Source organism: Cnephaeus nilssonii, assembly GCF_951640355.1.
Source record: "Cnephaeus nilssonii genome assembly, chromosome: 13".
NCBI classification, from domain to species: Eukaryota; Metazoa; Chordata; class Mammalia; order Chiroptera; family Vespertilionidae; genus Cnephaeus; species Cnephaeus nilssonii.
The window spans coordinates 30,241,147-30,266,399 of record NC_137084.1 but is presented as its reverse complement, the minus strand read 5'-3'; the positions used below and the strand labels follow the sequence as shown (position 1 = coordinate 30,266,399).

At 46.3% G+C, this 25,253-nt stretch overlaps 1 protein-coding gene across 4 annotated transcripts in view; it reads right to left on the bottom strand.

Annotated features, from left to right (window-relative positions):
• The window catches only part of SERGEF (secretion regulating guanine nucleotide exchange factor), a 194,489-nt gene that overhangs the window by 150,841 nt on the left and 18,395 nt on the right, over positions 1–25,253 (bottom strand). For all 4 annotated transcript variants that reach the window (XM_079786935.1, XM_079786934.1, XM_079786936.1 and 1 more), the window contains one exon: positions 19,988–20,146. In XM_079786935.1, coding sequence (XP_079643061.1) covers positions 19,988–20,146 — 159 coding nt within the window. The remainder of the gene's footprint in view (positions 1–19,987; positions 20,147–25,253) is intronic.

Here is a 25,253-nt window from a genome sequence, read left to right as displayed (position 1 = left end):
TCAGTGAAGAGGAATTTCTACCCTGCTCCAGGGAAAGGGGTCCTGAAGGTGACAAGAGGGGAGAGTCAGCATAAGGAATACAGTCAATAATCTATATATATAAAAGGCTAAGTGACCAGCCAACTGGCCGGTAGGTATCACTCACACTGACCACCAGGGGGCAGACACTCAATGAAGGAGTGAGCGACAGCAACTTTGCAGAGTGCCCTCTGGCACGCCGGGAACCCTCGGGGGATGTCGGACTGCCAGTTTCGGCCCTATCCCTGCAGGCCAGGGCAAAGGTCCCCACCTGCTGGAGGGACCCCTACCCACTCTGCAGATGCCCTTCAAGCCCCAGCACCGCCCCAGATGCAGGCCGGGGAGGGACCACGGGAGGTTGGCTCCAGGGATTGTCCAGCCCTTCTTGCCCATTCCCGCCCCGCTGGCCACCTTCTAATTAGTTTACTTTCAATGTGCACGAATCCGTGCACCGGACCTCTAGTACTGTAATAACTCTGTATGGTGCCAGGTGGGTACTTGAATTATCCGGGAATTACTTTGTAAACTAAATAATTGTCTAGCCACTATGCCATACATCTGACACTAATATAAAATAATATTGAATGTCAACTGTAATCAAAAAATAAAATTTTAAAAAAAGAAACAAAAATCTCAATTATAAAGCTGGATGGTACGTTCCTCACCTTGGTCATACTGGTGTAAGTTTATAAATTAGAAGGACTGTTTGATTAATGTGTGTCTCCCGCACCACAAAGTCAGGTCTACGATAGCAGAGGCTCTCTGCTTTTGCTCATCCCTATATCCAAGAATAATGCCTGGCACAAAGTAGGTGCTCACTAAATATCTGTGGCCTGAATGAACAAAGGACTCTATCTGCCTCTTGCTCACCACTGTGGAACTGTATCACTCGCTGGCTCCTTCTTGAGCACACTACCCCACGTCAGCCAATGGGACGAGTAACAGCGACCGTGTAGGGTTGTCGCAAGGTCACTTTTGCATGAAGTGCATGGCCCATAACAGTAAATGTTAGCCACTATTCTATTATTCCCCTGGACTGAACATCCCAGCCTTGTTACCAAGGATTTCTACAGTTCCACCTACAGTTTCTACCCATTTGTCAAGTCTTCTCAGCCAACTCCCATCTACCAATGTCTCAGGGTCAATTCAATGTCTCTACCAATAATTGAAGAATGAAGGAGCATTGAAGGCTCTGTCATGAAATTCTGGGTTTCTGTTCAGATTCAAGCACAGTCTCTGGCACATCAGAGGCCTCTGAAGTACTGCATGACACAAATGGTTAAGTGACCAGCCAACTGGCCGGTAGGTATCACTCACATTACAGGTAGGAAAAAAGAAAAATGCAAAGAGGACAGCAGTGGAGAAGAGAGATGAAGCAAGGGGAGGTGGGAGGAAGCTTCCACCGAAGACTTAGGCCTGGATCCTAATCCTGGCCTCTCTGCTAGGCTACATGACCTTGAACAGCTCCCTTCTCCTCCAGGGGCCTAGACTGCCCCATCCGTAAAATAAGAGGGCTGGAATAGCAGACCCCTGAGACATCCTCCCGATCTAAACCTCAATAAATGATGTCTAAAACTCTTCAGGGTCAAAATGAGCAGGGTATAACATAATGTTATTGGCGCCTTTGAAAATTTTGGTCTGCCCATGTCCTAAAATAAAACATCTACTTTAATATCAAAGACCACTCACTTAGTTCAATTTAAAGAAAAATTGGGACTGGACTGCATATCCTATTTTTTTAAGTAAAATTTCCCTAGTCCCCAAAGTCACCTCATGAGCAATATCACATAATAAAAAGTTTGGAATTTTTTTAAAAAACTAGAATTTCCAATCATGGGCTGCCCAGTTAAAAAAGGGGAGAAGACACAGACAACAGGGGGGTAAGGGCATGAGTGGGGGGGGGGGGGGGGGGATAATGGGGGAATAAGGACACATATGTAACACCTTAATCAATAAAAAAATTTAAAAAGGGGGGGGGGGGGGGGAGAAGAGGCAGCAGCCTGCACAGAGAGAGTGAACAAAAAGGTAAGGAACAGGGGAGAATTTATTTATTGAGAGCTGACTGACTCTAACACTCTGCTTCTGGCACTGCCATTAAGTTGTATAATTTAATCAACCTTCATGATTGGTGTGACTAGGAAAAGAAACAGACCACAGAAGTTAAGTGACTTGCTCAAGATCACAAAGCTAGTAAGTGGCAAAGCTGCAATAATAATGATAATATTAATACGGCTGTTCCATTTTCACCATTGACTTTAGTAGCTGTCAAATCAGAGCACCAGTGACCGAAGTCAAGACGGACTGCACCCTGAGGAGCTCCCGGGCAGCTGTAGGACTATCTATACCACACAGGGTCGGGGCTTCCCAGAAAAACATGGATGCTTTCTGCTCCCAAACCAGGCGAGAGCTTCTCAGGAAGCCCCAGTCCTAGTTTGTTTAGCAACCCCCTGGCCTTCCACACAGTGCCTCCCTCCAAATACCTATGTTCTTCAATGCTGGGGGGGTTGCCCCTTTGTCAAGGGCACATTCACTTCCTCCATCCCGGCCTTAGGGTCATGCTGTGCTCCAGCTCGAGATGGTCAGCCTGTAATGCTGGTGGGCTTGCTTGTTCCACCTACAGCGCCTGACTCAGACGCCACTGCCTCCCTAACGCGTCCCATCATCCCTTTGTCAGAATAAGCCAACCCTGCCGTTAGAAGCCACTGGCATGGTGCTTGTATCTCTGTTCCAACAACTATTCTATGCCAACAAATATAAGATTATTTGACATGTCTTATGTTGCCCTCTGTATTCATCAAGGTTCTCCAGAGAAACTGAACCAATGGGATAGAGAGAGAGGTTTATAAGGAACTGACTCACGAGATTATGGGGGCTGGCACGTCGAAAATCTGCAGAGCCGATGTCTCAGTCCCAAGGCTCTCCTTCAGGAAGAGCTGATGTTCCACTTGGAAAGCAAGTGAGCTCTCCCTTACTCAGGGAAGGGTCAGCCGTCTGCCATACCCAGGCCTTCAATTGTTTGGATAAGGCCCACCACACTAGGGAGGGCAATCTGCTTTACTCAGTCCACCTCGTAAATGTTAATCTCCTCCAAAAACACCCTCACAGAAACACTCAGAATAATGTTTACCAAATATCTGGGCACCCTCTGGCCCAGTCAAGTTGACACGTAAAACCAACCATCACATCCACTAAGGAGTGAAGAACAGTGAACCTTTCTCTCTGTGTCCTCACAGCACCTAGTACAGGGCCTGACGCAGAGCAGGTGCTCAGTGTTTGCTGAAAGGAAAAGGAGCTATGGGCATCGCTCTTACCATGCCACCAAGGACATCAGACACCATCCCACCCAACTCCCCGAAGAGGAAATAAAACCGAAAACAATAAATAACTTTCCAAGTCACACAGACTACTCAAAGCAAAGCCGAGCATACACAATTTGCAACAAATCATTCCTGAGCGCTTCCTCACGGCCAGGTGCTGTCCCAGGTGCTAGGGGCCACAACACTGAACAAACAGACAAAACTCCCTTCACAGAACTTACATTCTAGTGCAGGGAAGACAGACAATGGACACACACACACACACACACACACACACACACACACACAGAAAACATCCCCTGGCATATGACTTGGGTGTTAGAGAGGAATGTAAAGTAGGGAAAGGAGATAGGTAGAGCTGGGGAGGGAGGCGGAAGCCCGGGACCTGCACCCAGCTCCCCTCTCCCTGTCTGGAGCTTTTCCTCTATAGCATCCGATCTTTCTGAAAGGAAGAATCTTAAATTTAAGAGACCTCAGCCAATGCTAACTACCTCTCAGGGCTGTGATGAGAAGGGAGACAATACACATGAATGCACTTCGTAAACTCTAAATGGAGGTGCTGGTAATATACGGTGACTATCATTCTTTCTCTAAAGTCAGTTTACAAAGAACCATCATGCGAGGCTGGAACACGATTCCCGGTCCCGAGGGGCCTGCCCTGGCTGAGTGCAGGGCTTCCTGCCCCTCCAAGGGCCCAGCAGTACATCAGCTGCCACTCACACCCAGCAGCCACTTGACGCCAGAGAAAACTTCCTGATTGAGGCCAGCGCCTCTGCAGATGTTCCCCAAGTCATTTCACATTCAAACGCCAAAGCTTCTCCGCATACTTTTAAACTCTTATTAATAACACTTTAAAATGCAGATTGCTGCCTAATCTTAGCTGCGTAATTAAAAAATATATAATCTTGCTTCTCTCCCTCCCAGCAAGAAAGGAAACTGTACCCCAGGGCTTCTGCAGCGAAGAATCACACCCTGCAGAAAAGCTAGTAGGAGGCTCAAGGAGGGGAGGCAGCGGGGAGAGTTGAAGCCAAGAAGTAAGGCTAATTCCTTAATTTTAGAGAAAATGAAAATGAGGCTGAAGGAGGGAAATGATTTACCTAAGGACACACATGTATTTTGGCAAAGCCAGAACCAGAATCCCCGTTTCCTGCTTCCCAGAGTAGACTCTGCCTTCTGCCTCGTGGGGAGAGGAGAGGAGGAAGACAGACTGTAAGTTCTCGGAGTGGAGGGATCTTACCTATGTGACTCTCCTTATGCAGTGAACACTGTTCACCTGGAGAAACAGCCGTAGGTTTCAGATGTTCAGGGGGATTATGGGAACGGGGTTCAAAGTTCTTTACATTCAACTTAGATTCACAGACTGTCACAGAAAGAAGGGACTTCATGGCACCCTAACCCAACCACCTGCTTCTAGAAGGGAAAAGGGAGGCCCGGTGAGGAAAGTGACCGATTTACCCAAGGTCACATAGTGAGTTAGAGGGAAAGCAAGACTAGATCCCAGGCCGCCCTGACTTCTAGTACATCCTGTCCACAGCTTCTCAGGAAAATACCCCCAACTTCGCAGGGTTCTCCTCTCCCTACCTAGAACTGCCGTCCCTGACCCGGACTTCAGTTACTGCCCATTGCCAAAGATCATCAGCAGTTTCCATCTCTGTGAAGTTACAAAACAAGTAAAAAAAAAAAAAAGGCCAAGCACTGCACCCAGCTGTTGGTGAGGCCGAGTTTTCCACTGATGACGATGACTCACAGCGCCCGAGCTGGAGGCAAAAGCTGGGAATGAGTCTTAGCAAGAGAAACCGCAGTTCACAAGCACGCCTGGGCCTGCAGAGGAATGCTTGAGTTCCTTCAGTAAAACCCCAGGACCTGGCTGTGGGAGCACAGCGCCCCCTGCAGACCACCATGAGGCCCCGCAGCAGCAGGACCAGAGATAAACCATAAACTGGGGCAAGCCATCCTGCTAAGCCCACCAAGATATCAAAGCTGTTATGTTAGCAAGCCAGGAGACCCCACAACCCCCCAGAAATATTATTAGCATCCTCAGCTTCCAAAGAGAAAATGGGTTTTGGTGCATGGGAGACCCAGATTAAGAACTTCAAGCTGGGGAGACAAAGGCTGGCCCCATCCTTTTGGGGCCAATAATTCACCCAAGGGCAGGAGCAAGGAGGGGAGGGAGCCTATCCTGGGATGTCAGTTCACGGTCAACTAGTGATAACGTTTCCGGACAGGACTTTGGATGGTGCCTCTCAAATTTCTTCTAGCCCCACCCTTGGGAACTCTCCCAGGGTCCTCTTGAGACATGGGTATAAGAGACCTAGTGGAGACCTAACAAAGCTGCACTCATGAGTAGGGGAGCTGGTTCCCACTCCCAAACGTCAGGATACTTCAAGGGAGAGAGCTGAGCAGCAGGACAAGGTCAGAAGAGTCCATGGAAGTGACGACGTCCACTCCGCTGTCAATGGCTTGGGATTTGCCACTTGTTTCAAGCAGAGCCACTAAGAAGCACCAGAGTGACCAAGCACCCACCAGGTAATGAAAGATAATCCGGAGACGGGAGCCCCAGTAACTTCAATCAGGGAAGGGGGACACTTGGGATCAGAGTCCACTGTCAAAGCTGGCGGGCTGTGTGACAAGCACTGAACTTATATTCAAACTGTTCATCTGAAGGTGCAGGGCCTTGCAGATTCAAGGGCCACCAGTCCAGATCCATGGTGGGACAGACTGTTTCCTTCCACATCTGCTAATTTCCCTCCCACTAGGCTCTCTGCTCCCATCTGTCCCCCAGGCCCCAGAGGAAGCACCTTTTATCAGCACCCACCTCCTGTAAGAATCTAACATGGCTTGAGACTCCCTCTCAGGGCCTTCACCTTTAGTCACACCAGACACAGTAAGGACCAAAGCCACAGAGTCTTCCTTGGAGAGGCTGACTCCTCCGCGGCCAAGGACTGGGAAAGGCATCTGTTACACAGGATTTTTCATCTCATAGGATCGGCTCCAACCAAATCAGCAGAGCACTGTTACTATGGACCATCTGTCAGGACCCGGAAACAGCTCTGTTACATAAAGGGGCTGGTGTAATGAAATTTATTAAGCTGGATTCTTCCTCTAGACGAAGCCCTTGAAGTCTCTCTTAGGAGGGGCCATGTGGGGCAGTGGAGGGGCACAGGGAAAAGGGACCCATGGGGCCCGAATCCTGGCTCTGCATCCGTTAGCTGTGGGGCCATCTCCCCGAGCTTCTGTTTTCCCAAATTTCAAATAAGGATGAAATGGTCCTTCCCAGCATTATAATTCCACGACTTAGGATTTATTTTTTTCACCAAAGTGGCAAAAAAAGTAGGCTTATGCTGATATTAGTTTTGTAATAAAAAGAGCAGTGCCTTCATATGTGTGGGCTTAAAAGGGAGAAGTGGTGAATTGAGCCACGCACGCTGGGGCTGGCTGGAGGAAGTGAACAGAGGAGAAGCCGAAGGTTGAAACCTCTGTCAGCGCAGGCAGGACAGGCCCAAGAAAACCTCCGCTGCTTTCACCAGGAAGCAGTGCTGTTAGTGAGCCCCTGCCTGTGCACACGGTCGTGTACAGAGTGCTTTCCTAAGCAGGACCTTCCTGGAGCCTCACAACACCCTCGAAGCGGACAAGGTGATGCTGCTGGCCTCCATTTCCCATTGGGCAAAGTAAGGCTAAGACCTGGACAAGGTGGGTCCACGGCTCTTCACCGCCCTTCAGTCTCCTCGCATGTGAAATGGGAGTGAGCCCTCCTCGGCAAACTGTGTAAGGATGAAGCAGATGATTTTTTAAAGCCCTGCCGCAATGCCTGGCACAGAGCACATCCTTGATAAACGCGAGTAACCCTTCCCTACACACCTCCGTCTCCTCAGGGCGGGTGGGGGCAGCCCCACAGCGGCTCATCTTCAGGCTCTTAGGAAATGCTCAAGCTGGAAGGAACATGGCAGCTCCCTGCGTGACCTTCCCTGTGGCCCGAGACACCTTCCCAGGAGGCAGACCGATGCGTCAGATAACTCCAGTCCCTACTGATCGCATGGATTCTAATAATCACCCCAGCTCATAGGGGAGAGGGCTCCCCTAAGAATCCAGAATACCTCAAAATCAGCCAGAGATAAGGAATGAGGCAAAAAACAAGCATGAGGCCTCAACAGGAGAGCCACTCCTCCACTACTCCTGTGTATCACCCACCCTCCCACACCTCAGCTTCACTGCCCCTTCCATTGCTCACAGAATAAAGCCTGAATGAGGACCCGTGCCTATGATACTCGAATGTTTCCAGTCCCTTCTCCTTCTGTCTGGTCCCATGTTGAGCAAAGTGCAGCAGGAGTGCCCGGTCAGCTCAGTGTGGCTCAGTGGTTGAGCATCAACCTATGAACCAAAGGTCACAGTTCAATTCCTGGGTTGTGGGCTCGATCCCCAGTGTGTGGCGTGCATTGGGCAGCTGATCAATGATTCTCTCTCATCACTGCTGTTTCTATCTCTCTCTCCCTTCCTCTCTGAAATCAATAAAAATATATTTTTTTAAAAGTTGCCAAGGTGTACTTCCCACTTCTATGCCTTTGTCTTCAGTATTTCCTTCTACCTGGGAGGTCCTCCCCTCACCTCTGCCTATGCAATAAACGTTTATTAAATAATAAGGTGAAGGAAGGAAGGTGTAATTGAGTGAGTGGTGTAATATATCCCTGTGAGGCAGACAAATTAAGGATTATGATTCTCATTTAACAGATGAGGATTTTCAGGCCCAGAGAGGTTAAATGACTTGCACAAGATCACACAGCCAATAAGCAGCCAAATTCGAATTTGAACCTGGCTCTTCAGGACTACTTTGGCCACGTCAGGCTTCCTCCTAAGGTAAAAAGTCACTCTCATATTAAGAAAGAGCTGATCCAAGATTCCTCAAAATGGGCCACTTTCACCTTGGCACACACCCGAGAGCACTTTAAGGCACTGGCTGGCACTCTGATTACTGAGCGTTCCCGTGAGACGGGCAGGTCCCTGAGAAAGGGCAAGCGCAGTGTCATCCATCAGGAACCTAAAATGATGGTGAAATTACAGGCTGGTCACTCAGAGCTCACTTTCAGAGGGCTCCTGGACCAAATCAACCCGTGCAGGAAAGAGGAAGAGGACTCCTTGAATGGAGGTGCCAGGGACCTCCGAGCCCTTCCCAGACCACCTGGTGAGCTCGCAGCATCCTGCTGCCCCCACCCACTGTGGACAGAGAGGGAAGCTGAGGACCCACAGCAAGGCCTTGCAGACAGGCAGGGGCAAAGCTGGCCCCACGCCCTGGGGCACCGGGCCCGCTGTCAGCCTCAGTGAACGGAGGCTCTCGGCCTGGGCTTCTCTGAGACGGTGGGAAGAGGGCAGGCCCGCAGCTGGGTCTCCTAAGCACAGCCACTGAAAATGCACAGCTTCCACGTGAAAAGTGAAAGCCACCCCATGGAACTAGCCCCCACTGGGCCTCTCATCTGCGCCAGGGGGGAGCCAGGGATGCATACAACAGGCCAAGTCCCTAATCCGAGGGGCTCGCGTTTGGTGAGAAGAGAGTGACAAGTAAAGAAGAACGACACTGTGGTTTCAGGCAGTGAGAACTGATCTCATGGAAAATAAAGCAGGTGGGAGGAGACTGTGGCTGGGACAGACTGGTGGTGGCTATTTGCAATAGGGTGACCTTTGGGCAGAAAGCCCTGGGGGTGTGGCAATAGCTGGTGGGGATCACAGGGGAGCACTCCGGGCAGAGGGGACCACCAGAGGAAAGGCCTCTTCTCAGACACAGACCCGACCTTGCAGGGCTGAGGAGAATGTAACTGGCAGCACCTGGCAGAGCACCTCGTCCATGGCAAGTTCTTGGCAAAGACTGGTTCCCTGCCCTCCTCTGACCCTCTTGGAGATATATATATATATATATATATATATATATATATATATATATATATATATTTTTTTTTTTTTTTTTTAAATTCGTTCAACAAATTGTGCTAACTCGTGTCTTATTGCAGCGTGCCTCTGACAAGGCCCTGGGCCTGCCCATCGGTTGGGTGTAAAAGCTGTGAGATGACCCTTGGCAAAGGCTCTGGCACAGCACAGCCTGATGGGAGGGCCTTAGCCTCGAGGAGAACGGGGCAGACAGGAGAGCAGATAAGGCAATGGACACTGCCCTCACTGCAGGTGGGAGGTGGACATCATTAGGACCAGACGCTTGAGACACCTGGATCAAGGCAGAGAGTTAACTCTTGTCTCCTTCCCTTCTTACTTCTGTCACTGGCCCAGGGCCCAGGCCCTTGTCTCCTGACTCACCCACAGGGCAGCCAGCTAGAGGCCAAACCGATTGCAGTTCTGATCACAAGCAAGGAGATAACTGGATATTATTACCTTATGGTGAGACCTTAGGTAGCCCCCTTCCCTCTCTGGGCCTGAGTTCTCCCACCCATAAAAGGAGAAAAGGGCCTGGGTGACCTCTGGGGTCCTTGCAGCTCTGACCTTGCTAATTCTGACTCCGGAAGCTGGCCCAACCCCCCAAGGCTGTCTGCCTGCCCACTGCTGCCATCTGGTGGCCCTCCAGGGTCAACTGCACTTGGCTTTAACAGGCCCCTGACAAGCCCCCTTATTCAAATGCAACTATTTCTAAGAGTGAATCCTGCTCCTGCTTCAGCTTGACACACACTGCACTTCTCCAAACCGCAGATCAATTGGTATTCACTGCCAAGCTCAAAAGCCAAAAATAACGCCAGAACTTTATCTCTCTAGGAGAGATGACACACTGCAGCTGAGAGTCTGACCTCCCTACTCAAAGGGAGGAAGTGACCTGCCCAAGGTCGCACAGCTGCCTGGCTCCCAGACCAGCTCACAATTCCACTTTCCCAGAATGCTTGGGGCTGGTGGGCACCCTGGAAACCAAAAATAAAGTCCGTCCACAGCCAAGGAAACAAAGCCTTTGAAAGGTGGGAAACAAACTATCAGGATTCCTTGCAAACCTCAAGAAGTGGTAAGACAGGGTATGTGAACATGTGAGCAATGCTTGCAGAAATTCACCGGAAGTAACAAACTGGCAGCGCCCAGGTTATCTCCTTACCTTGGAGAGCCTCGATCACAAGGACACCTGCAGGTCTTCCATAAGCCAGCCTCCGAGCCACCACCGCAGCCTGAATCCTAGGCGAGGCAGCTCCCCAGAGGACAAGAAAGACACACTGGGGTGGCAGCATGAGTCTGCATGTGCTTCTGCCACCACACGAGCCCCTCAGGATAGAGCTATAGCTTGTCTTCTCCACCTCCAGGCCTCTCAGCACCTGGCCAGAGGAGCTCAGGAAAGGTCTACACAGGCAGACCCCTTAGATTCTTATGCAATCATGGGAACTGTGCACCCTTTGTGGACTCAACTGACCACACTCTTGGCTCTGCCTGCAGCCTTCTCCTGAACCCCATAGTGCAGATCCTGAAAAAAACATACTATAGGTCACTTGCCTTTTCTGGCATCTATTACCTCACATATGCAGCATAACTGGGCTCTACTGGGTGATCTTAAACGTCCTTTTAATTCTAAAATTCTAGAATTTGAAACCAAATCAAGGCTAATCAAGGCTACTCTTCACCTGCAGGGCAGATAGGAGAAAGGAGAACGTAATCAAACAATGCTTCCCTCTAGTGGTTTAATGCTGTCACTACACCATCACAGCTCTGAGCCCAACCACTAAACTCTATTTAATCCCACCCTGAACTCTGAACAGAAATCGGCTTGCCCGGGTGCAAAGGAACAGGAGAGAAAGCAAGGACACCAGGCTCCAGGAACCAATGAGGCCTCTGAGCAGGTTCCACGGCAGTGGAGAAATTCTTCATCTTTATAAGCAAGTATATCTTGGAGCCCAAAGGACCTTTTGTGACCTCTATCTCCTCTCTTCAGATGAGGAAACCAAGGCTCAGGGACATTTAGAAGGGACTTGCCTGAGGTCACAAAGCTGACTCACAACTGGGCCAAAAATAGATGCCCGCTTCCCTGCCTCCTTCTACAAGCTCTTGCCTCTTTTCCATGCAATCTCCCGACTGAGGCCAGTGGAAGTGACCCGTCAAGGACTCATACACAGGAATGGGTGGCAAAGAGGCCATCCGTGTACTGAGGGGCAGTTTTATTCATCAACTTTAACATTTATGGGGGATGTAATCAAACTGAAAATTACATGGTCTGCATAGAAAATATAAAAGAAAAGAAAATCCATTCATAATCCCACCAATCAGAGATAATATTCTGGCATATTTTTTCTAGTCTTTTCTATGCAAATATCCTTTTTTGAAAAATGGAAGTTATGGTGTGGTAAGTTATTGTAATATACTCTTTTCACTTATTATAGCATGAGCATATTTCTGTTATTGAATGTCCCTATAAAACATTCTAGTTAATAGCTGTATGTTCCAACATGTGTTTGTACCACAGTTTACTTAACTAATCCCCCTACAGTCTCATTTGTTTCCATGCATTTGTTTTTGTCATTACAAATTAGGTTACAATGAATGACAATATTCTTAATATTTTAACACCCCTAATTATTTCCTTAGGCCAGTTTTATGTATGCATGTGTGTGTGTGTATATATATATATATATATATATATATATATATATATATGAATGACAGAATTTCAGAGCTGGAATGGCCCTTAGAAATTAGTATGTCTACAACCTCCTATTGCCCAAATGGGGAAAAGGAGACCAGACTTTTATGTCTTGCCAAAGGACAAAAAGAGAGCAACAGAACCAAGTCCCAAACTGTCCCCCCATTCGAATGTGACCTTCCAGAAGGATTTCACACCCTTCCCTGAGCACCCTCACCCACACTGACCGCTCCTCCCTCTGAAACCCTCGTACTTTCAGTGTCGGGCCACTCCTCTCGCTCTTTGTCACGTTCTTTTTTATTCTGCCGCTAAACATTTAATTTGTTCACCCAACTACAAGCTTCCGGAAGGTAGTTCTGGATTTTATATTCCCTTGTATTCTATAGCATAGTGCTATAAGACATGTAAGTGAGCATTCCACAAAACCCGGCGGAAGAATCAAGGGTAACTAAGAATCACCTTCCTTATTGCTTGGGAAAGTCACTAGGAAAAGCTGGAGAAAGACGCTTCTTGGAAGAGTAAAAGACGCTCGGTTAATGAGTTAGAACCGTGGTCGGCAAACTGCGGCTCGCGAGCCACATGCGGCTCTTTGGCTCCTTGAGTGTGGCTCTTCCACAAAATACCACGGCCTGGGCGAGTCTATTTTGAAGAAGTGGTGTTAGAAGAAGTTTAAAAAATTTGGCTCTCAAAAGACATTTCAATCGTACTGTTGATATTTGGCTCTGTTGACTAATGAGTTTGCCGACCACCGAGTTAGAACATTCTGAGACCCACACAACTTGGAATCAGAGCAGCAGGCTTGGGGACAAAAGACCAGGTTCAAGTTTCAGCTCTGCCCTTATATGTGAACCAGGGCAATGCAGCTAACCAATCGGGCCTTGTCTGTGCAGCAAGGATAGTAAACACCCATCTTGCCAACTTCACATGAGGAAATGGATGGGAAAGCACTTGAGGTGATAAAAGTGGTCCACGAGAGCTCTGACTTGCTAGGTATTATAAATGGAAATGCAGCTGCTGCTGGGAAGCCTGGATGGCCTCCTGACCCTCACTCCTGGGGCACCATCTCCTGGTTTCTACTCCACGCACATATCCATTAAGGGACTCTATGGCTATGCATTTCTGGTAAGATACAGTGTTTTCTTGAAGCAGAACGTAATGTACAGAAGGAACTATTATTCCTATTCAGGCCCCTGGGTGTGACTGATTAAGTCACCCTCACTTCCTCATCATCTCTAGGGAAAAGGTGACAAGATGGACAGGGCACTGGACCAAGAGCCACGAGACCTGTGTTCTGTCCTGGCTCCTTCCCTCACTCCCTGTGCATCCCCCTCTTCAGTCCTCAGTTTCCCCATCTCTAAACTGAGGGGTCAGGCCAGCTGAGCTCTAAGTTCCCATCCATTCATGACATTCTAGGGATTCTAGGATAAAAACGAATGACTTCAACAAGTAAAAACTATCCATTTCAAAAGAGTCCTTTGGGCTTGGTTTGACTTTCAACCATTGGGTTTTCAAAGTTCTAAAGCACAAACATCATGAATTCCAAACCACCTACTTTAAATAGAGCCCATGAGGTCAGAATCTCCCTAAGCTCGGCTGAGGTTTCATGACATATGGCCCTAAGGAAGATGGAGTGATATCCACTGTCACCCCATTCTAGAAAGGATCTTGGTGAAAGAAAAGAAAAAAAACACAGAAAAATCAGCATTAGATGTATATTTATAAACTTGGATTAGTGTGAATCAATGGCTAAGCTTGAATTTCACTAGAGCTTAGACATCAAATGCAATAAAGTATTTCTCGGTCTGTGACACCTCAAGAAAGGAGACTGGTCCCTTCCACATATGTCATGCAATTCCCCACGTTAGAGAAAAGAATAAAAAACATCTCAATTAAAGAATATAACCAAGAACCAGGAGGACAGTGACGGGAAGGAAAAGTTTTACTGAAAGACAGAATGGGATTCTAGCTTAAATGCTGCCATAAAGTCACTTTTTCTCCTCTTGGTTTCAGTCTTTTCATTTGCAAAGTGAGGAAGTTTCTTCTTCCATCTCTGATTCTCTAAAACGTCTAAGATTCTAGGACTTTTTTAGGTGACACTGAAGAAACCAAAGAATGTCAAGTACTCTGTATTTGCACTTTTTCCATCCACAGCCTTTGCGAGACCACAAGACTACTCTGGGATTCGGCGTGGCTCAGGGAAAGCTTCAGCATCCCGAAAGCAACCGGATTCTAGGCGTGCCCACCAACACCGCATTAAGGTTCCGAGCTTGTGTAAGTCATTGCTCTCGAAATTCTAATTAATCACCAGCAACCAGCACTTAGCATTTTTAAGCGCTCATCTCTCTGCACCCTCCAGGAGAGTTCTGAATAACCTGCTACCTCTGCAGAGACATCCATATCCTCAGAGCCCTCTGCCGGAGAGAGGAGATATGGGCATCTGACCCCCACAGGGCTCCAGAGCTTCAAAGGGCAGAGGAAGGGCATTTGCACTGAACTGGCACAGGAGCCCAGTCCTGAGCTGGATGCTGGAAGCATCTCAGTTAGTGCTCAGACGAGGTCAGCAATACCTCTCCATTTTCCCAATGGAAAAAAAAAAAATGAGCTCAAAGAAGTTAGGCTTATTCATTTGTCTGACATTTACTGAGTCCTTACCTCGTATGTGCCAAATAGTTTCCTGCACACAGAGAATACAATGCTGAGCAAAACAAATGTGGCCCCTGCCCTCATGGAGCGAACAGTCTAGTGGGAGGGAGAATTAGTCATAGAATACTACAAAACACAGCACAAAGGAGAGGCTGTAGTGCTCTGAGAACAGAGAAAAGGGAAAAGTGATTAGTCAGAGATGTCAAGGAAAGTCCTCCCTGAGGAGGTGATGACGAATCTGAAGTCTGAAAAAAAAAGGACGTAACTAAGTCAACATGAAGGGGCGCGGGGATAAGTGTGCCAGACAGGGGGAACACCAGGTGCAAAGGCACTGCGGTGGGACATGCATGATGCACTCAAGGTACGAAGGAAAGGCCAGAGTGGAGATCAGCCAGAGATCAAGAGCTGGCACAGTAAGAAATGGAGCTGGACAGGGAAGCAGAGGGCAGACCACAGAAGGCCTTGTAGGGCAACTCAGGACTCTGTTTTTATCATAAGAGCAATGGGAAGCCATTGGAATGTGACACAATCGGACTGAGAGCATCTTCCAACTGAGGTACAGAGAACAGACTGGAGGGGAGAGGGAGGGAGTGTGGGGAGATGAGGACGCCCGTCAGAGGCCTCCGCAGAGCCAGGCCGGAGGTGACAGTGGCCTGCTCTGTGGTGGCAGCAGAGATGCAGAGAGAGCGGAGGCACTGCCCACAGCCACTCAGAGCTGAGAGTCAAACCCAGGCCTGTCGGACGACAAAGTCCGTGTTTCTCTCCACCTTGCCATTTATTCACTCACTCGGCAATTAGTTACTAACCATCTACTAAGTGCCAGGCCTGTGCCAGGTGCTGAGGACACAGGCATGAATAAAACAGACACTGCTCTCCTGGAATTTACAGTCGTGACAAATAAGAATACAAATAAATGTATATACACCATTACAACCGGGATGCGAAAGGAACAACAGTGTGATCAGAGATTTTAACACGGAAAATTGCCTATAAGGCCACAAAGCTCTTCCAAACTTGATCAGATAAAAGGGCCACTTGCCGGCTGCACGTAACAAAAGGCTTTGGGAAACAGCCTGTCAGAGCTGGGATGGAGCATCGGCAGCCCTGGCCAGCTCGGGAGTCCTCGGGGAGAAGCTGGTATCTCTAGTTCTGCAGAGACCTTGTTGAAACAGAGGTCTAACGGCTACCTCCTCAATATACTCACATATCCCAGCCTCAGGCACCGCTCACTTAGGTGCACACACAGTATTTTACAATTAGTGATCTTTCACGCAGATTTGTTCATTTGACCCTCGTGGCAGCCCCCTATGTAGGATGCAGGCAGGTTTGCACATCCTGCTTGCCAGATGAGGAAATTGAAGCCTAGACAGGTGAAGTGATTTAACCAAAGTCACCAAACCAGGAAGGCACCCAGATCTGCCATCCAGCTCTCACTAGCAGCACCTCAGGCCAGGAAATCATGAATCTGGATAAGATGGCTGCAGGCCCCTGAGCCTGGCTAAAATCACCCAGGGGTCCCGTGAAGTTCCTGAGAACAATGATCAGGGACGTCACGCAGCCTGGAAAAGGTTTCTAGAATGCAGCTCCGCCAGCCTGAGACACAGGTACCCCAGCCAACTTTCCCAGATTAGAACAGGTTCGCTGGGACTCTTTCCAAGTGCCTCTGACTAACGGAGAAAAGTATTTTTCCATCGCAAACACTGCAGGCAGGCACCAGACTCCTGAGTGGGGAGGGCAGAGACTGCATCCCGATTCCTGTAGAGACAAACTGTAGTCATCCTGATACCATGTGAGCTGCCTGGCCAAGCACCTACCCCTGGGGATGCCAGTCTTGGGCAGTGTTTCTCGATCTTGACACAACCATCATTTGGGGTTGGGTACTTCTTTGTTGAGGGGGGCTGCCCTTGCATCGTAGAACGTTTAGCAGCATCCCTGACCTCCACCCACTGGATGACAGTGGCACCTCTATTTGTGACAACCAAGTATGTCTTCAGACATGGTAAATGTCTCTGGGGGACAAAATCACCCGTGGTTGAGAATCACTGGTCTAGGGCCTTTGGGGAAGGGAAAAAGCAGAGTCCATTCCCTTCCTCTCATAACCCATCCCATCTTACTGGACAAAGATAGCGCAAACTCTTCTTTAATCAACATCACACAATCAGTGCCTTCCCGAAGGAGACTGGGAGCTAATGTGGCCTGCAGGTGGGTCCTGGGAACAATTCGCCATTGAAGCTTATGAAAACAACTACAGTCAAATAACTCCTTGTCCCACTGGTCAGAGCTGCTTCTGACCAAGTGAGCCAATCTTGTTCCCGTTACCACGAACAGCCGAGTCTGATGAAATTGGAAGCCCTGGGTGTTTCTTCTCAATGACACTGGGCCCGGGCAGAACTTCCGCTGCTGCCAGATGGAGCGCAGCACTGGCAAGTCAGACAGCAGCAGACTCTCATTTACCCAAAACTCAGCACAACCGCCAGGACACGCACACATCCCAGCTTCTAACCATTCTGGACTTAGGAGAAAGGGGAAAGTGACAAAGTACATAAACAAGCGATCTGAGTTAACAAGTTAATTAAACAGCTCAAACGTGACCAAAAAATCACGCTCTCAAGTGGAGGCGAGGACCTGAAGCTAGGTGACTCAACAGTGTCACAGCGTGGGTTCCAACCTCCCACCCCGAGGGTCGGGCTGTTGGCCCAGAGGTGGAAACCAGCATCAGTTGCAATGCGCCACAGCTGGAATCAAAGAAGCGGCATCTTTATGTCTTTCATTAGTCAGCTACCTAACTAGTTAAAGGGTTTACTGACAGACTCAACCAAACTCATTGCCGTTTGGTAGTAAGTGTATTTCACTACACTGCAATTCTTTGCAGACTGACTAACCACAAAACACCCACCTATTACTCATAGGACTGCTAGTTTCTATGCTGCTTCTGCACGCTTTACTCGGCTTCACTGTTGCACGTCTCATACTGCAATGTACCAAAATTTCCTAACAGGTCTGTCTCCCCCAGCCGGCAGTGGGCTCCTTGAGGGAAGGGTTCATCTCTAGTACAAGGCATGGTATGTGAACAGATCCTCACCATTGTATGATGGGTTCGTGGATGCATGGATGGTAAAATCTTCCATGTCTATATTCTTAGACTTAAGCCTGTCTACACATTCTAGTGGGAGGGCATGGCCCATGTCTTCTCTCCCGTTTCTCTAAGCAGGGGTCCTCAAACTACAACCCGCGGGCCACATGCGGCCCACCGAGGACATTTATCTGACCCGCCGGGTGTTTTTGCCGCCGCTACCTGTCCTGCTTAGCAGCCGACTTGACCCGGGCCTGCAGTGCGCATGTGTGGAATGTGCGCCGCACTCTCCGACTCCCCTCCTTCTCTCTGAGGGACAGTGAACTGGCCCCCTGTTTAAAAAGTTTGAGGACCCCTGCTAAGGTTTATAAAGGACATTGCTCAATAGGTTCCAATGAAACAATGCCTGACTTGCTTGGCCTCTTGAATCCAAAGAGACAAACTTAGGCCTTCTGGTCATGAACCAGTGAGTTCAAGGAAAGAGGTCAGAAATCCTAGCTGTCTGTCCACCCTGCTGCATACATATTTGAATGTTTTGTCTCTTTTAACGAGACACAGTTAGATGCAGGAACCGAATACATTCTTTACTAAGCAGTAGAGATACAGACATGAGCAGGACTAATAGGGCGCCTTTCCTCACAGAGCTCACTGTCTGCAGGAAAAAAGACAGATATTAACAATTATACAACCGCCAGGACTGAGCATAATAAGCAGCTATTATGCTCAGTGAGGCTTTTTAAGAAAAATGTAGATGTTGCCAATTTTTAAGTAGTCTGAACCTTTTTAAGGAGAATCATGATTTTTTCCTCCAAATAAATAACACGCTTTCCTGAGAGCATCCTCTGAAGTTTATTACATGGAAAGTTTATTATACACCTCGGTCATATAGGCCTCTGTTCCACAGTGATTGTCATTTTTTTTTTATTAAGGTATTATATGTGTACATATCTCACCATTGTCCCCCCACCCCACACCCATACATGCCCTCACCCCCCGAGTGTCATTTTTTTAAAAGACCAATTAAAAGCATCACATCTATGAATACTCCTAAGTCTGTGTGTTCCAATGTGTGGTATGTGTGACTTCCCAAGGATAACCGAAGCTGACCTGAAAACCTATAAAAGCCAGGAAGTACTGGAATAGCAGTCACCAGATATTTGGGAGTCAAGAGAGCCATGTAGCTCATAAGCAGGCGAAGAGCAGGCCAGGGGACTCCTGAGAACCCCTGAAGTTCAGAGGCCCTGACATGATAATGGATCTTAAGAATTACAAATTACCCACCTGCAGGAGCTCTAGGAAGGCAGGAAAGAGGAAAGGCCACGTAAAACAAACAAACAAACAAACAAACAAACAAACAAAAAAACCTCAAGAACAAAGTCAGAAATATAAAGACCAGAAAAGGAGAACTGCCCTAAGGCAAGGATGAGAAATAAATAAAGACTCAAAGAAAAGATAAAAATGCCAAAAGCTGGCCCGGCCAGTGTGACTCAATGGTTTGGCGTCTACCTATGAACCAGGTGGTCATCAATGGATTTCCAGTCAGGGCACATGCCTGGGTTGCAGGCTCCATCCCCACTGAAGCGGGGGGGGGGGGGGGGGGGGGGGGGGTGTAGGAGGCAGCCAATCAATGATTCTCTCTCATCATTGATGTTTCTATCTCTCCTTCTCCCTTCCTCTCTAAAATCAATAAAAATATATTTTAAAATATATATTTTTTAAATGTCAACAGCTGGATGGCATGACATGAGAAGATAACATCTGATGGAGTATAAGGGATGTCTGAATCAATGTACATAGTTTATTAGGGTTAATAAAATTTTAAATCAAAATACCATGCCAGCTAGCATTCAAAATAATGCTCCTGCCTCAATCATGAAGTGACAGTGGTTGGCAAAAGTAGGTTTACAGTGGTTAGTATGCAAAACACAGATTTTATTCTTGTATTATCATTTATTCATTTTTGTATTTTCCATACAAACAACTGTAGAGAGTCATCTCTTTAGCTATGACAAGGCAGACACCCCAACAGCCTGCACAAATTTCTGGGTGATGCTTGCTGCAAAGGGTTCCTTCTCAAAACCTCATACACTCTTAGGACCAGAGAAGGTAATAACCTAATCCAGCCTTGCTTTTTGGGGTGCAAACCTGTGGTCCAGGGAGCAAAAGTCACATACCTGGCTGACTGCAAAACCAAATTCTTGGTATCTCCCCTCCCCAATCCTAAAAGCTTTTCATCAGTAAAAACCAACCTACTTAATCCTGAACATTCATAGCTGTTTAGACAGCTGTCCAGCACAGCTACTCTTACTGACCACAAATTCTCTGCTGCTCTCTTACCTGTCTGAGCAACCAGGTGTGTCCACCCACTCCAGACAGCAGTGACCTTTTCATTCTGAAAACGATGTGCTTCTATTTTCTGGGGCACAGGAAGGAAAGCATCCTGGGAAGCCAGTTGCCCGTGCTTGTTGCTTCCCCAAACATACAGCTCTCCTGAATCTTAAACAAGCAGAAGAGGGACAAAAGAGGTGAAGGAACATTAGTCCAAAATGATGGAAAAGAACACAAGACTGAAAAAAAAGTGGTTCGAAGAAGTTGTATTATTTTATGCTACAATGTTGAGTCGAGCAAAGCAAGATAAAAATTTCATATACAGCATAATATAGGATTTTTTTAATTCTATAAATAGGAAACAAAGCCAAATACTCGCAGTAGATTGTCAAGGAATGCAAATGTGTGAGCTTATTTTTCCATTAATTCACTCAACAAATATTTATTCAACATCTACCATGTGAAAGGTATGTTTCTCTATATTCTGTAGCTCTTAAAATATATGCTTGTAGCCCAGCCAGTGTGGCTCAGCAATTCAGCGTCAACCCAGGTTCGAATCCCAGTCAGGGCACATGCCTAAGTTGTGGGTTTGGGGGGCATGCAGGAGGCAGCCAATCAATGATGTTTCTCTCTCATTGATGTTTCTATCTTTCTACATGTCTACCTTCCTCTCTCTTAAAACGATCAATAAAAACATATTAAAGTAATAATTATCCTATCTAATAAAAGAGTAATATGCAGATTGACCATCACTCCAACACACAATATAGCTGCCCCCATGTGGTCAAAGATCCTGCCCCCATGTGGACACAAGATGGCCACCACAAGATGGCCAGCAGGGTAGGGCAGTTGGGAGCAACCAGGCCTGCAAGGGAGGGCAGTTGTGGGCGATCAGGCCACAGGGGAGGGCAGTTGGGAGGGACCAGGCCTACAAGGGAGGGCAGTTGGGGGTGATCAAGCCTGCAGGGGAGGGCAGTTAGGGGTGACCAGGCCAACAGAGGAGGGAAGTTGGGGGTGACCAGGCCTTCAGGGAAGGGCAGTTGGGGAGGACCCAGACCTGCAGGGGAGAGCAGTTGGGGGGGGACCAGGCCTGCAGGGGAGGGCAGTTAAGGGCAAACAGGCTGGCAGGGGAGCAGTTAGGCATCAATCAGGCTGGCAGAGGAGTGGTTAGGGGGTGATCAAGCTGCAGAAGCGGTTAGGGGCAATCAGGAAGACAGGCAGGTGAGCAGTTGGGAGCCAGCAGTCCTGGATTGTGAGAGGGATTCCAGATTGGAGAGGGTGCAGGCTGGGCTGAGGGACAGCCCCCCCGCCCCCCGTGCACGAATTTCGTGCACTGGGCCTCTAGTAAATAAATAAAATATAGCTTACATTACCTTTTGTTAGAAAAAATATATTAACTTTTTAAAGTAACACATTAAAAAATATTATTTAAGCTTTAAACTTTTGTTTTGTTTTAAATTTCTTTCCAATTGCAGTTGACCTTCAATGTTTAATTAGTTCCAGGGGTACAGCTTAGTGGTTAGACATTTATGTAACTTACTAAGTGATCCCCCCGGTAAGTCTAGTACCCATCTGGCACCATACATAGTTAGTGACTACATTCCCTATGCTATACTTTACATCCCAGTGGCTGTTTTCATAACTACCAATTTGTGCTTCTTAATCCCTTCACCTTTTTTACCCAGCCTCCAACCCCCCCTCCCATCTGGCAACCATCAGTTTGTTCTCTGTATCTATAAGTCTGTTTCTGTTTTGTTTATTTTGTTTTTTAGATTCCACATATAAGTGAAATCATGTAGTATTTGTCTTTGTCTGACTTGTTTACTTTTTAAGCTTAAACTTTTTAAACATAAGATTTCACTATATGCCCTGTCCAGCAGACAATATATAATGCTACCACATCACGTCTGTGTGGCACTTCAGCTCACTTGAACCTCACAATAATCCTGTGATATAAGCAGGAATATAACTGACTTTGTGATTTAATAGAGAAAGAGCACATTCAGAGTCAAGTGGCTTCTATTCTTGGATCTGCTAACTAGCTATTGACCTTGGACAATCACTTCCTCCCTAAGCCTTAGTTTCACCAGCTGAACACGGGAGGTTAGTCTAGAAGGACAAACAATATGACTGATGACACTAGTAACAAGAGAGACGAGTGGGCAATTGTGGCAAACCTGAAGGCACATGCCTGTCTAAGAGGCATTCAGGTTCAAAAAAAATTTTGAGATTAACCAAAGAACTTATATGCATACTAGAGGCCCGATGCACAAAATTCGTGCAAGAGTAGGCCTTCCTTCTCCTGGCTGCCGGCACCGGCTTCCCTCTGGCACCCGGGACCCAGGCTTTCCTCACAGCCCTGGCTTCATCCAGAAGGATGTCCAGTCTAATTAGCATATTACGCTTTTATTACTATAGATATGCATTACCCATGGACACAGACAATAGGGTGGTGAAGGCCTGGGGCAGGGCGGGATCTGGGTGGAGGAGGGCAATGGAGGGAGACAAGAGGGGGACATCTGTAATACTCTCAACAATAAAGTTTTTTAAAAAGTGGGAGGGAAAACTCAACTGGAAGCCAAACAAAATGGGGCCATGGGCTATAATTGGATCATGAATCTACAATTTGTGACTCCTTTGCTCATCTCTAAGGGCTTTTCCAACCCTAATGTTCCAAGGTTCTATAAGGTTCCTCACACGTGGCTACTGAGCACTTGAAATGTGGGTAATACAAACTGAAATGTGTTGTAAGACAAAAAAGCACAATGGATTGCAAAGACTTACTACAATCAATCAATCAATCAATCAATCAATAAATAGTAGCTCATTAATAACTTCCATATTGATTATACATTGAAATAATACTTTGGATATGTGGGGTTAAGTACAATGTATTATTAAAATTATTTCACCTGTTTCTTTTTACTTTTTGAAAGGTGGTTCACATTGTATTTCTACTAGACAGAACTCTTCTAGAAGATAAATTAACCAAGGCTCCAAAATGTTAAACGACTTTCAAGATCACATGGATGATGAGGACTCAACAGAACAAAGAAGCCAGGTCTTCTGCTTCCACTGTATTTTGTGACCTTCCAATAAAGCGTTACAGTACTGCTTGCCCTAGGGCACTCTGGTATAGTCTCAAAAACTGATCAAAAGCCAAACAATATCAGTAAAGGGCATTAGACCAAGATTCAGGATTCAAGGCCCAGATCTGCTGCTCTATCACTCTGACATTGGGCACACCACTTCACATCCTAGGCCTCTATTCCATCAAGTCTAAAATGAGGGAGTGTAAATAGGTGGAGCTTCTTTGTCACCCAGGTGACCTTGCAGCAATGACATTCTGCACTTCTATGGTAAATTTTATGCAGCCTCTCTGGGCTTCACCAGAGTTTGCAAAAATATGATCCTTTGCAAGAAGGCAGAGGAGACCTTCAGATAAGTCTCAAGTCATTAAATGGCCTGGTTAGCTACCAAGATGCCATTGGCCATGAGCCTGTGTCTGTAATAAGCTTCTATTTATCTTAGTAAGTCTAAACCATCTCTTTGCAAACACAGACGGCCTACCACATGCGGATCATTACACTGTTGCAAAATTAAAGTCTGCTGCAATGTCAAATAGTTATATAACCTACAACTCCAAAAAAAGGTCTCAAGAGCACTGAACAAGACCCAATGTGTTAAAAGCTTGAACCAGACGAGGAAAGAGGGATATTAATCTTGACAACTTTTAACTGACATTAAAAATATCCAAAAACACGCCTGGCTGATTTTGCCGGTTGGTTGGCCATCTTTCCGTGCACCAAAAGGTTGCCGGTTCAATTTCCGGTCAGGGCACAATCACAGGTTGCAGGCTCAATGCCTGGTAGGGGGTACAGGAGGCAGCTGATCGATGTTTCTCTCTCACATCTATGTTTCTTTCTATCCTCTTCCTTCCTCTCTCTCTAAAAATCAATTTAAAAATCTTTTTTTAAAATATCCAAAAACAATTCACTTTGTGAATATACTAAAATCACTAGATTGTACAATGTAAAAAAGGGAATTTTACACATGAATTACATCTCAATAAATAAAAATTCAACATCTATTTTAAAAACACCAAAATAAAGGTGCTCCACATATGGAATAAGTAACTTTACAAATTATATGAATTTTTTTTAAGAAACTGATATTATAAGCAATTAGAGAATCTCTAGATTTATATAATGCCAGCCATTTCAAATTAATTAGAACAGAGCAGAAACATCTCTTAGCCTACTCTTATTCTCAGAAAAGAATGCCTTCCCCAACCTCATTGACTGTGGGACGTTCATGAACTAGTCACTTCCTGCCCTGGGGCCTCCAGTCCTTCCTTTGTAAGTGGCATTCATTTCAACTCAACTCTTTCAACATTTATGTACAGATCTAGCTAATATGAAACATAGGCTAAAAGTAGGCATTTCTTTTCTGGGCTGTTTTAAATTCATTATGTAACAAACTATATGTAGTTCAGAGTTTGTAAAGTATTTAAGCTCTTACATTATGTCTCTGCACTTTAGAAACAATAACAGCTTCTCAGTGGGGCTGCATTGCAAATGTGATGTTGAAGAAATTAATATGAATTAATTTACATATACTAGGTACATACCTTAACTTCCACTTAAAACACTGCATGAAAGTCGTTTCCCTTTGCTTAAAAATGCAACACATTTAACTCTGTGAGGTCTTAACCAAAATAAATTTCTCAAAGCTATAGTCTCCAGTCTACCAGCAGGGGGCAGAGGAATCTGGGCTTTAAAAAAGATAACCTTTTGAAGAGATAACCTTCACTTTCCTGAAAATACTGTATTGACTGGGTGTGTCAAATGTATGGATGGATGCATAGCTAGATAGATATAGTGTGAGAGAGAAAAAGGTTAGATAAAGGAACATATCAAAGATATGGAATAGAAAAAACAAAGATATGGAATAGAGAAATAAATAAAAATACGAAGTAGATTAGAAAAACATACATAACTAGATTTAGATAGATATATGGATACATAGATTAGATAGAAAGATAAAATATCAATAAAAATAGAGATATATAGTTAAATAAAATAGATAAATATAGAAAGAACAAACAGGGAGATAAATGGATTTGAAAGGTTAGTTTGAGATTAAACAGAGAGGAGAGCTAGAGAGTTTACATAGTTATATTAGACATTTAAATAGATTAGATGGGAAAAAGGAAAAATAAATTAATAAATAAATAGATTAAATGGATAAAGTAACAATATGTCACATACAAATT